The sequence below is a fragment of the Microcaecilia unicolor genome, chromosome 6 (genome assembly GCF_901765095.1).
Source record: "Microcaecilia unicolor chromosome 6, aMicUni1.1, whole genome shotgun sequence".
NCBI classification, from domain to species: Eukaryota; Metazoa; Chordata; class Amphibia; order Gymnophiona; family Siphonopidae; genus Microcaecilia; species Microcaecilia unicolor.
This window is the reverse complement of record NC_044036.1, coordinates 209,872,915-209,886,612: the sequence shown is the minus strand read 5'-3', so window position 1 is coordinate 209,886,612 and position 13,698 is coordinate 209,872,915. Positions and strand designations below refer to the sequence as shown.

General features: G+C 44.7%; 1 protein-coding gene across 3 annotated transcripts in view; it reads left to right on the top strand.

The window, feature by feature from the left end:
* Positions 1-13,698, top strand: part of ALDH9A1 (aldehyde dehydrogenase 9 family member A1) — a 309,783-nt gene that overhangs the window by 99,400 nt on the left and 196,685 nt on the right. For all 3 annotated transcript variants that reach the window (XM_030205969.1, XM_030205968.1, XM_030205967.1), the window contains exon 3: positions 7,117-7,262. In XM_030205969.1, coding sequence (XP_030061829.1) covers positions 7,117-7,262 — 146 coding nt within the window. The remainder of the gene's footprint in view (positions 1-7,116; positions 7,263-13,698) is intronic.

Sequence of the window (13,698 nt, the reverse complement as noted above, 5' to 3'; positions counted from 1 at the left end):
GCCGGGTTGGATGCCTTGGCTCAACCCTGGCCCCTGGGCTTGCTGTATGTCTTCCCTCCGTGGCCCTTGATAGGGCGAGTGCTCCTGCGGATTCGGCTGCATCCAGGAGAAGTGGTGCTCATCGCCCCGGATTGGCACAGGAGTCCTTGGTAGGCGGACCTCCGACAGATGCTGTTGGAGGCTCCTTTTCCGTTACCTCTGGTTCCGCACCTGTTGTCACAGGGTCTGGTGGCCATGGAAGATGCCTTCCGTTTTGGTCTTATGGCTTGGCGATTGAGAGGTCGCTATTGTGAGACAAAGGCTACTCAAATAAGGTAATTTCCACTCTCCTGCAGGCCCGTAAGCGCTCCACTTCCGTGGCTTATGCCAGGATTTGGCGCCAGTTTGAAGTCTGGTGTGTTTCAAGAGCGCTTTCTCCGTTGTGGGCTCCTGCCTCGCTGATTCTGGACCTTTTGCAGGATGGTGTACACAAAGGCTTGGCCTATAATTCCCTGCGGGTGCAAGTGGCAGCATTGTCCTCCCTGCGTGGCAAGGTTGAAGGCGTGTCCTTAGCTGCTCATCCAGATGTGGCACGGTTTCTTAGAGGGGTGCTTCGGCTCCGTCCTCCCGTGCGGGCACCTTGTCCAGCTTGGAACCTGGGGTTAGTATTGAAGGCCCTTCAGGGGGCTCCCTTTGAACTGCTTCAGCGTGCTTCAGGGAAAGATTTGACACTGAAGGCCGTCTTTTTAGTGGCCATTACCTCGGCGAGGTGGGTGTCAGAGCTCCAGGCGCTGTCCTGTAGAGACCCTTTTCTGCAATTCTCAGAGTCAGGGGTCACGGTTCGGACCGTGCCTTCCTTCATGCCTAAGGTAGTTTCAGCGTTTCACCTAAACCAGCCTGTTTTTCTTCCCTCATTTGTTGAGGAGGAGTTTCCAGATTCATTTGGGCAGTTGCATCTTTTGGATGTGCGCAGGACTCTGTTGCAGTATCTGCGAATTACAAATTCTTTCAGGACCTCTGATCATCTTTTTGTGCTGTTTGCAGGTCCTTGCAGAGGGTCTTCAGCGTCTAAAGCCACTATTGCCCGTTGGCTCAAAGAAGCTATCTTTTCGGCATATCTGCTGTCTGGCCGGGCTCCGCCTGCAGCCTTTCAGGCACACTCCACAAGAGCAATTTCCTCTTCCTGGGCGGAAACTGGAGCACTCTCTCTTCATGAGATTTGCAGTGCTGCAACATGGGCTTCTAAGCTCTCTTCGCCCGACATTACAGGCTGGATGTGGCTGCCAGGAGGGATGCGCGTTTTGGAGCACAGGTGCTAGCGCATGATGTGGCTTGTTCCCACCCTATTTAGGGATTGCTTTGTTACATCCCATACGTAATACGGCTTCATCTGCTTGATGACAAGGAAGGGAAAATTAGTTTCTTACCTTGGTAATTTTCTTTCCTTTAGTCATAGCAGATGAAGCCATGAGCCCTCCCTGTATGATTGTCTGTATTGCAGTGATTCTGATTTCAGGTGCTGTTCTTGTTTCCTGAAGTTATATTCCTTCCTTGGGGAGTTGGAAAACAGTCTTCAGGATTTTTGTTACAGTTATAGGAGGATGAGTTCATTCCCTCCAGTTCATGTTTTGGGAGGATGAGTTTATTCCCTCCAGGAGGATGCAAGTGTTCCCTCCGTTTATACAAAGTGGAGGACGAGTTTATTCCCTCCAGGAGGATGAGTTCATTCCCTCCTTTTTTGAGTTCATGCCCTTGTTAAGGGGCCATCGTTCGCTGTGAGGAAAGTTCATGTTATTCCCATTGCGGTTTGCCATACTGCTTTGGAAGCTTCAAATACTGAAGAGGCAGTGGAGCTAGCAGGCCATGAGGCACTGTGAAAAGTTGAGTGCTCTCTATCTCCCCCTGCTGGTTGATGGACACAACCCATACGTAATGGCTTCATCTGCTATGACTAAAGGAAAGAAAATTACCAAGGTAAGAACCTAATTTTCCCATTGTTTAGGCTCTTTATATCATTCAACACATCCTCGTGTATCAAAATCATTAGTAAAGTCAAAGGGTCAAATAAAGACATGAACTTATCTTTCTCCAATGGACTCCAGCTTGCATGTTGATTCCAACGGTCCGGTTTCGCTATTCTTCTTCAGGGAACCATACCGCAAGACATCAATTAATAGCTATTGCTGTAGTGAAATTTTTTTTTTAGAGGTTTAGTGCATGGATCATCAAAGATAATTTCAATTGTACGTCTAGATTATATCTTGTGCATAAAATGAAACAGTAGACACGATTGTCCTCATACTGTTACACGCTGGAGAACTCATTCACACACTGCTGTCGGCGATACAGGACAGTGTTGGTTTTAAACGTTCTTTTACCCAATCCTTAGCTCACACGTCATGAATGAGTCCTAATTGTCAATCTAGCAACCGCCTTCTGTATCAACTGATACTGACAACTACCTAAAGCAGCAACGTCATCTCGGGGCTTTCACAGTTGTACGCATTAGTAAAGCACACACGAATTGAACATATTGACGAGTCCAACATAGAAACAAAAGGTCGTTAAAAACTAGATCATTCAGAAAATCAATTATTCAAAGAATGACTCATTTATAAATAGTTCAAAGAAAAGTAGTCTAGTGCATGGTCAAATTCAGACCATACGGTTCTAAAGTCCTTAATAGAGGGATCCATCTCTGTTCCACTTGTAATACCTTTTACTGCAGTTTCCACCGCGTATGTGTTTGATGACGCAATCAATCGCCCAGCATTTAAATGAATCAAAACTGTATTGAAGTCTCTACAATGGGCTACTAATGGTGCCCCTAGTTTTGATGAAGCAATGCATGACTTGTGTTCACTTAACCGTCGGTTCAAACATCTATCAGTCTTGCCTATGTATATTTTATTACACGGACATTGTAGGACATATATCACATGGTCTTATTTGTACATAGTTGAATGCCTCAATTTGTAGATTTTGCCATCCATATGATTGCAATAACTGTTGCATTCGATCATGATACTGCAAAAAATACACGCTTCATAAGCTTTGTGCCCTCTGTTTTCCAGCTGAGATCTGCGCACTATGTCTGCTGGACATAAGATCTCTTTCAGATTGCGATCTCTTGAAAAGGCTATTTGTAGATTAGAGTTTTAAAATACATTATGGGCTTGAATGATGTCCCAATTTTTTCGGATAATGTCTGCCACCTCTTCCCCGCCCTGCTGATATCTAACCACAAAAGCCTCTTTGCATTCTCTGTTGTTTCTCTGAGACATTGATGTATTGGACAGTAAGAGATCTCTGTTGTTGTGATGTGCTCTCTTATATGATCTTTTTAACACCGTGGTAGGGTACCCATGTTGATGCAAGGATTTCGCCAATTGTTTGGCTTGTAGTTTGAAATCTTCCATGTCTGTACATATCCTCCTGTACCTCAAAAATTGAGAGAATGGAAGACTGTCTTTTAATGATCGAGGGTGACAACTGTTATATTGTAAAATGGTGTTTCTGTCAGTCGATTTTTTTTTAATAGACTTTTGTGTGAAATGCACCCTCTTTTAGTTCAATGCTCACATCCAGGAAATAAATATGAGTTGTCTAACTTTCACACGTAAAAAGCAATGCAGGGTTCAAAGAAGTCAACCATTCCACAAAATTGTTTAATGAAGAGCTGTCCCCTTTCCATATCACAAATATTTTATCAATGAAGCGTTTCCACAACAACACTGAGTCTTTCCACTGAAAATCGATCTGACGAAGAAGGGCAACCTTCGAAAGCTAATCAAGAAATGTATTAAGTTATGTCCAATAAAAAAGGTGGTATCTTATTTTCTTTTCCATGTTTTATTTTGTTTGATTTCTGTTGATAACACTGAAAATCAGTAAGCCATGTCTCCTCAAAATGGGCCATGTATAGATTGGCTACTGAAGGGGCAAACGAAGCCCCATTGCTACCCCGGATATTTATTGGAAATAGTCATGTTGGAAAAAGAAAAAATTTTGCATAGGGCTAGTTCTGCGATTTCTATCAAGAACTCTGTGGGTACATCAACAGGTCTCAGACGGGATTCTAAGGACACCTTAATGACTTGTATCGCCTCATTTTGTGGAATCGACGTATACAGGGATTTCACATCTAAAGTCACCATGTGTGTATTGGCGTCAGCTTCTAAAGATACCTCATCCAAGATGTTGAGAAAATGTGTAGTGTCTAACGAATGAAGGCGTCAAAGTTACAAAAGGTTTAAAAAAAAATAGTCCACAAATATGGACAAAGGTTCCAGTAAAGAACCTCTTAGACAAAATAGGACGTCCAGGGGGTCGTTCCAGACTCTTGTGTATTTTAGGGAGAACATACAAGACGGAGGTTCTGGGGTGTGTTAAATTCAGAAACAACCACTCTTTTTTTTTTTTGTTAAAAATCCAAGTTCTAGTCCCTCAGAGGTCTCAGCTTTTATAATGTCTTGCAATTCTTCCATTGGATCACAGGCTATTTTTGTGTAGACATCAGTCGACGATAGTTGTGTTAACACTTAATCCAGAGATCTACAAATAGCCTTTCGAGAGATCGCAATCTGAAAGAGATCTTATGTCCAGTGGATATAGTGCGCAGATCTCAGCTGGTAAACGGAGGGCACAAAGCTTGTGGAGCGTGTATTTTTTGCAGTATCATGATCGAATGTAACAGTTATTGCAATCCTGTGGATGGCAAAATCTACAAATTGGCATTCAACTATGTACAAATAAGACAATGTGATTTATGTCCTACAATATCCGTGTAATAAAATATACGTAGGCAAGACTGATAGATGTTTGAACCAACGGTTAAGTGAACACAAGTCATGCATTGCTTCATCAAAACTAGGGGCACCATTAGTAGCCCATTGTAGAGACTTCAATCACAGTTTTGATTCATTTAAATGCTGGGCGATTGATTGCGTGATCAAACACATACACGGAGACCGCAGTAAAAGGCTATTACAAGTGGAACAGAGATGGATCCCTCGATTAAGGACTTTAGAACCGTATGGTCTGAGTTTGACCATGCACTAGACTGCTTTTCTTTGAACTATTTATAAATGAGTCATTCTTTGAATAATCGATTTTCTGAATGATCTATTTTTTAACGACCTTTTGTTTCTATGTTGGACTCGTCAATATGTTCAATTCATGTGTGCTTTACTAATGCGTACAACTGTGAAAGCCCTGAGATGACGTTGCTGCTTTAGGTAGTTGTCAGTATCAGCTAATACAGAAGGCGGTTGGTAGATTGACAATTAGGCGTCATTCATGACGTGTGAGCTAAGGATTGGGTAAAAAGGTTTAAAACCAACACTGTCCTGTATCGCCGACGTCAGTGTGTGAATGAGTTCTCCAGCGTGTGAGTAATAGTATGAGTCTTCCCATATAAATACAGAACCCAGTTATTGAATGTAAGCATACATCTTTCAAAAAAGGAGGAAAAACGCCTCAAGAAAAAGCTTCTCCCACAGTTATAAGTGGGATAAAAGCTATCATTTCATCATCATGGGCGATACAAAAACCTCCTATATTTAATTATTTTAATTATTTTATTTTTACTTTTACTATCCCTTTTGCCAAAAAAGAAGAACGAAAGATTTTTCACCCTGCCATCCAAATTGAAAAATTTTTACTTAGCTTGGGCAAACTTTAAACTCTCTCCTTTTGTGACCGAAATAAAACTGTGGTCAACGGGTCCCGTTTCACATTACGCTGCTTCAGGACCACAGCTATTCATTTATATATTTCAAAGGTCTTCTTTCAGCCCGTTCAGTATGCCGACGGTCGCATGGCATGAATAGCTGTGGTCCTGAAGCAGCGTAATGTGAAACGGGACCCGTTGACCACAGTTTTATTTCGGTCACAAAAGGAGAGAGTTTAAAGTTTGCCCAAGCTAAGTAAAAATTTTTCAATTTGGATGGCAGGGTGAAAAATCTTTCGTTCTTTTTTGGCAAAAGCGATAGTAAAAGTAAAAATAAAATAATAAAAATAATTAAATATAGGAGGTTTTTGTATCGCCCATGATGATGAAATGATAGCTTTTATCCCACTTATAACTGTGGGAGAAGCTTTTTCTTGAGGCGTTTTTCCTCCTTTTTTGAAAGATGTATGCTTACATTCAATAACTGGGTTCTGTATTTATATGGGAAGATTGATTTATTTGATTGAACCAGTTTCCTACTGATATTTTTAGTTTACAGTAATAGTATGAGGACATCGTTTCTAATGTTCCATTTTACGCACAAGATATAATCTAGATGTACAATTGAATTTATCTTTGATGATCCATGCACTAAACCTCTAAAAAAAAACATTTTCGCTACAGCAATAGCTATTAATTGATGTCTTGTGGTATGGTTCCCTGAAGAAGAATAGCGAAACGGGACCATTGGAATCAACAGAGTGGAGGAGTGGCCTAGTGGTTAGGGTGGTGGACTTTGGTCCTGGGGAACTGAGGAACTGAGTTCGATTCCCGGCACAGGCAGCTCCTTGTGACTCTGGGCAAGTCACTTAACCCTCCATTGCCTGCCGCATAGAGCCTGCCATGAATGGGAAAGCGCGGGGTACAAATGTAACAAAAAAAAAAAAAAAAAACACACGCAAGCTGGAGTCCATTGGAGAAAGATAAGTTTGTGTTTATTTGACCCTTTGACTTTGCTAACGATTTTGATACACGAGGATGTGTTGAATGATATAAAGAGCCTAAACAATAAAGAACATACTAATCTATGGGGGGGTTTCAGTCGATGATGACTTTTTTCTGCATGCTATCAATGATTGAGATGTGATGCTGCAGTAGTTGAGACTTCCCCCTATTCAACATAGACACTTTGTAACTGCTAGTTTGATTTCTTTTTGAGATTATCAATATTTATCAAGCAGTATTTTTGATCTGTGTGTGAGAGAGAAAAAACAACTTAAGTTTAAAATTAGATATTTAATGTCCAGCTGCCAGCTGAATATTGATTTCTGTTCATAAATAAGTCAAAATTGAATAGATAGTGGACCAAAATCCAACATAAAAACAGATCACATGAAAACAAACTGTGTGTATATATTACAAATGCATACATAAGACTTGTAACTTGCATGTTATTTTCTTCACAGGTCGTGTGATAGCAACCTTTACCTGTTCTGGAGAAAAGGAGGTAGACCTGGCTATTCAGAATGCAAAAACAGCCTTCAAAATTTGGAGCCAGAAGTCTGGGATGGAACGGAGCCGTATATTGCTGGAGGCTGCAAGAATTATAAGAGTATGGAGCCTGCCACGTGCTTTATTCCTGAAAGCATTGCATTAGAGTCCTGACAACCTGAAGGACCTGAGATGAGAATTCTGCACTGGGTTTAGGAATACCAGTGGGTCTTTTCTCAGTGCACTATCATGGGTCCAACCCATAATTTGGCCTGTTTGCTCTGAAATGGCCTCTCCATTGCCTTCAGTTATCTTTTAGGAAATGATAGGCAGGTGCCTCAAACTTTTGTTTTTGGTTATCTTCGCATGATAGATTAGATTAGATATGCACAATGAAATTGGACATTTCCTGGAAATAAAGCAATGTCACTGACAAAAATTTTAGGTTTGGGCTACCACCTCAATGTAAACTAGCTGCTGTCTCTTGGGTGGGGAGTCTCAAAGTGGAACACTGACATTTATTTTCTATAGTTTCAAGGTCCACAGAGTTGATGTAATATGTTTGTTCTGGAAACAGCAGCACAGAGCCTTGCCAATCTATTGATCCTATGTGTGTGCCTTCTTGGTATTGTCTGTCTTCCACTTCTACTGAGAGGCTGTTCCATGGCTCTATCACTGTTTTTGTGAATAAATATTTCTCCAAGAACAAGCAGGATAGAATCTCATCACAAATTACGAGACATCATCTGACCCTGCATGTGTGCCAGTACCCATGCGGCATTGTCAGATGGGGCTGCATTCCTTTTCCACAGAGCTAGAAAGACATCTTCCCCATGGCAATTCTTCACCTATCTTGGAAAGCTGTTTTTTCACTCCTATCTCCTAGTTCCCTACCACAAATCTCTTGGTGAGGCCCCACTTGAAATACTGTGTTCAATTTTGTTGCCCTGTCTTGCTAAGGATATTACTCGGGGGGAGGGGGGGGCGGAATTCTGCGCGAAAAAATGAAAAATAGATTTTATTTGTAATTTTTTTTTAGTGTGTGTATGTGCAGAATTCCCCTATTATACAATTTGTTTGTGCAGAATTCCCCTATTATAAGGGCTGGCACCTCCCTTAGGCATGAGATATCCCAACCCCCACAGCAGTTTTCCATGCAGATTTCCACCCCATTCCCATGGCACGTATGCACACCTCATCCACCTTTTCTAGCCCCCCACACTTATCCATGTTTTTTCAGTCCTGCTCCACACACCCCACCACACACACACCATCCATCTTTTTTTTGCAGCCCCACTCCCTGCACCCATATTGCATCCACCCTTTTCCAGCCCCCCAGCACTCACACACCATCTCTATTTTTCCAGCCCTCCCCAGCCTCCCTCCCTGCACCCCACATTTTTCCAGAGCCCCCTTCCCCCAGCATACTCACTGGTCCAGTGCTTTAGGAGGAAGAGGAGCTGCAGAGCCGCAGGTCGGGCTGCTTTCTGCTCCTCTGCTATCCCGGGTCTGACTGTTCCTTTGAACCGCATGGGCCTCCATACAGCTGAGAGCGATGCTGGACCAGCAGAGGAGGAAGCAGCCTGACCTGTAGCTATATAGCTCTTCTTCCGGACCAGTGAGTATGGAGGGAGGGAGAGAAGGAGTTACGGAGTGACCTTCCGGCTGCCAGTACCTGTGCCACGGTGCCTGCAAAGGCAGACTGCACAGAATTGTACATGGGAAAAGTAGAATTCTGCACAGTCTGCGGAAGGGGGGGGGGGGGGTGGAATTGTGTACAAATTCTATGTTGCCCAGGAGTAGGATATAGAAAGATTTCAAGCAGTTCAGAGGAAAATAAATGATATGAGGTTTGCATCAGAAGATGTAGGAAAACTTGAAGACTTGAATATGTATACCTTAGACTAGGAGAGGAGGGACAGGAAAGATAGGATACAGATGTTTAAATACTTGAAAGGCAAATTATTTTTCAAAGACAAAGTTTATAGAACTAGAGGACATGAAATGAAGCTGCAAAAAGGCAAAACTTAAAGCAAAATCAGTAAGTTCTTTTTCATGAAAAGGTGCTGGATGTCTGGAATGTCCTAGTAGTGGTGGGGAGAAAAACAATGATGGACTTTCAAAAATCACTGGATGAAGGGAAATGGGACTTGATATACTACCTCTCTGTTGTTTTTGCAACTACATTCAAAGCGGTTTACATGGTATATACAGGTACTTATTGGTACGTGGGGCAAGGGAGAGTGAAGTGACTTGCCCAGAGTCACAAGGAGCTGCAGTGGGAATCAAACCCAGTTCCCAAAGATCAAAGTCTGCTGCACTAACCATTAATCTACTACTCCCTATGTACCAAGAGGATGGAATCAAAGCAGAACTTAAACACTTCAAAAAATGCATAGAGGAATATAATCTTCACGGAGCTGTAAGTACAGTCCGATACATACACAGAGTAATAACCTGTATGGAATGGCAGGTACAACTCTAGCCACTGTACTGGATAGTCTAGATAGATCTTGCTGGTCTTTATCTGCCACTATTTACTAGGTTGCTATGTAAAGAACTTGTTTAGGATTTCTACCTTTTGCTAGCCCTCAGGGTATTAGGCAAACCATAAATTTTGCGCCAGCCTTCAATAAGTCATTCCCCTGAGCTTTAAGCTTAGAAATCCTGTTGACCCCTTTACTACCCATCCCTGAACAATCCTGCAGCAATACATAACGAAAAAGGGAACTATAGACAAAAAACTGAACCCTGGTTCACTCCAGCCTCTTTTCCTTCGTTTTTGTTTCCCTGCCTGAGAGACTAGCCAAATAGGAAAGAATGGACTTTAAGAAGGGTAGTGGACTTTCTTTTCTACTCTTATCTTACTCGCCCCTTTGTTGCCTGCAGAATAGGAAGGGAGGGGACGAAACTATAAGAGGAGAGAGGCTAGATTAGGGAGTAATGGCTCTTCCTTGGTTTATTTTTGTCCACAGTAGCCTCATGCATGCACACTGCTTGGGATGGAAGTTGCAAGAGCAGGAAGCAGAGGGAAATTCTCTTCTGCCTGGGATTGGGGCTCTGACCTGCAGTGTCATAGGGCATACCAAAACCACCTGGTGCTGCCCCCCCCCCCCCCTCAGGTTGTTGCCAAGAGGGTAATTTTATAATAGGGTGCCTAGGCCGAAAAGGCACATATACTGTACCTACTTAACTATGTTGATCTTGTGTATAAATTGAGTGCACTTTTAGGGACTAAAAATGGCCAAAAACGCAGAAGGTGAGAGCTGGTAGAGGGAAGGCCCCAGATCGGATCTGTAGGGATCCTCGTGGCTGCAAGGTACAGAGATGCAGCAGGGAAGGGGAGGAAAACAAAATACTGGACAAACGTGGTACAGCTGGAAAACAAAATACAGGACCGGTGGAGGTGGGGGCCTGGCACTGGAGCTGAAAGGGACAGAGGTGCAGGACCCGCAGGTGGAAGGAAGGGGCGGCTGGAGCCGAAGGGGACAGAAGTGCAGGATCCATGGACGGAAGAGAGGGGGCAGGGGGGCTGAAGGGAAGGAAGAGAAGTGCTGGAGTCCCATGGGGGTGGAGCGTGAAGGGAAGGGACAGAGGTGTTGGAGACCCATGGGGGGGAGGGGGCTGAAGGGAGGTGGTGGACCCATTGGGGGCCTGGAGGGAGGGAAGGTAGAGATGGGCTGGAGTCCCATGGAGGGGGGGAGATAGAGGGAGGGAAGGGAGTGGAGAAGCTGGAGGTATACAGAAACAGGAGATGGGGGGCATAGGGACACAAAGGGGAAACTGCATATGGATGTTATATGGACACAGAGGGGCAATGCCAGACATGGGAGGGGGTATATGGACACAGGGAAGATGCTAGACACTGGAGAGAATAGGAACACTGAAGGGAGATGCTGGACTTTGGCAGCATAGGGACACACAGGAGTGATGCTGGACACAGGGTTTAAGGATAGACACACAAACTAGTGATGATGAATACGGGAAGATGGATACGGGAGATGCTAGATGGGGAAATATAGGGAAAAGAGAATGGGCCTTGATATACTGCCTTTCTGTGGTTTTTGTAACTACATTCAAAGCGGTTTACATAGTATATACAGGTACTTATTCGTACCTGGGGCAATGAAGGGTTAAGCGACTTGCCCAGAGTCGCAAGGAGCTGCAGTGGGAATTGAATCCATTTCCCCAGGATCAGAGTCCACTGCACTAACCACTAGACTACTCCTACACAGAGAAGGGAGATGCTGAGCACGGAGAAAGAAGAAATGTCAAATGGGCAGGAGATCCTGGCAAATGAATTAAGAGAAGACAGAGGGAAACAGACACCAGAGCCCAGGGATCAATATAATTTGAAAAATAAAATGACCAGACAAAAGGTTAAAAACTAAAAAAAATCAGTTTTCTATTTTGTGATTAGAATATGCCAGATTTGAAATGTGTATCCTGCCAGAGCTGGTGTTGGACATGGCTGGGGCCCAGGGCAGAAATTTGAGAGGGGATCCCAAAGCCCACTACTAGCCCATGCCTTCTTCAGCTTCCTGCAGGCTTAGGGCTCTCTTTGTCCAGGGGCAGTTGTCCTAGTTTCACTCCTCTAACACCATCCCTGGCATGTATGATCTTTATATTTTGCATAGTATAGGAGGAAGTGCATCTCTTTCTATTTCATTGGTTTGGCTTCTTGGGGTCTTGGTTTAGTATGTTTACCATTTTTTGTCAGCTATTATGTATTTGGCATTTGTGTTCTGTGTATGCATGTCAGAGATTCTGCTAGCATGAATTTTCTGTGTAGCATTCTGTAGTGGTTTGGCTTGTTCAGTTTTCTCAGTAGTGGAAAGGATACTTGAGGGGGGGGGAGAGAGAGGTTGTTTGTTTGTTTTTTTAATCCTTGTTCTGTATTGGTTGTAATTTATAAAATGACAGCTGTACAAAATATTGAGTTTTTTAAAAATACTTTAATAAAATGATTTAAATATCGAGGCTTGTGGGGATGGGATCAGACAGTGTCCCCGAGCTCGTGGGGACAGGGACAGACTTTGTCCCTGCATCATTCTTTAGTAGGAATATAGGTGGAGGACTGTTTCTAGGTACGAGTGAGAGAGAGGGGGCTAGAAAAATGGAAATTGCTAGGCATGGGGGAGTCTTATCTCCTAGTGGTAACTATTATGATACTATCGCTGTGAACCTGGTGCTAGCAGAAGCAGTAGGAACTGGGGATCACTCCTGGTCTGGACCTTCTAGACAACCAGTGAGGGATAATGGTAGGCCCAGCATGGATGGAGGTCTGGGGAGGGAGGGGAAGCCGCCTTTTTGTTTTGGAAAAGTTCTGATTCTTTTAAGATGGCATATTAATGGCCTGATGCTCCTGGGCAAGACATTAAACTGGCAATGTTTTTCCATGAACGACACAACTTGCGAAGTTCATTGCAAGATGCATTCTCCGAGGACAAGCAGGCTGCTTGTTCTCACTGATGGGTGACGTCCACGGCAGCCCCTCCAATCGGAATCTTCACTAGCAAAGGCCTTTGCTAGCCCTCGCGCGCCGATGCGCACCGCGCATGTGCGGCCGTCTTCCCGCCCGAAACCGGCTTGTGCCGGCCAGTCTTCTTTTCTCCGCGCTCGGTACGGTTGTGTTTTACCGTTCGTGCCCCGAAAAGTCGACCTCGCGCGTCGTTTTCGACATTTTTCTGTGAGAATTCCAGAAATCATTTGGATTAACCACTTTCGGTTTTTCCTTCCTCTACTTCGAGTTTTTTCGAAATTTCGTCTTTCGATTTCGCCGGCGTGATTTTTCCGCCCATGACATCGAAGCCTTCCAGCGGCTTCAAGAAGTGCACCCAGTGCGCCCGGGTAATCTCGCTCACTGACAGGCACGCGTCGTGTCTTCAGTGTCTGGGGGCTGGGCACCGCCCTCAGGCCTGTAGTCTGTGTTCCCTTTTGCAAAGGCGGACTCAGGTAGCGAGGTTAGCCCAGTGGAACATTTTGTTCTCGGGCTCTTCGTCGGCATCGGCACCGGGGATATCGAGTGCATCGACGTCTTCAGCGTCCAGACCTTCAACCTCGGCGGCCAGTGCATCGAGGCATCGGCCCTCTGCATCGGCGCCGAGACATCGGATAGCTGCATCGACGTCGGTGGTACCGGGACCTCGTCTGCTGATGTCGTCGGACGGTGGTGCTTCGTCTGGAGTGCAGGTGAGGGCTGTCCATTCCCCTGCTGGTGGCGGTGAGCCTTCGGGTAAGTCTCCCCCTACCCTGAGGGCTCCTGCGGTACAGCCCCCCCGAGACCGACCCTCTTCGGTCTCGGCTCCGGTGACATGCTTTGTCCCAAGAAGTCGAAGAAGCATCGTCACCGGTCCCCTTCCCATGTCGGTACCGAGAGCTCTGGGTCGCCGAAGGAGTCGGCACCCAGCAGGCATCGGCGCCGAGAGGACCGCTCACCCTCTGTTCAGGAGGTGTCGATGCACTCCACTCTGGACAGCCCGGAACAGCCTCCACGCCCGGAACAGGTTCTGACGTCGACGCCTGCATCGACCTCCATGCCTTTCTCTGCAGCCGCT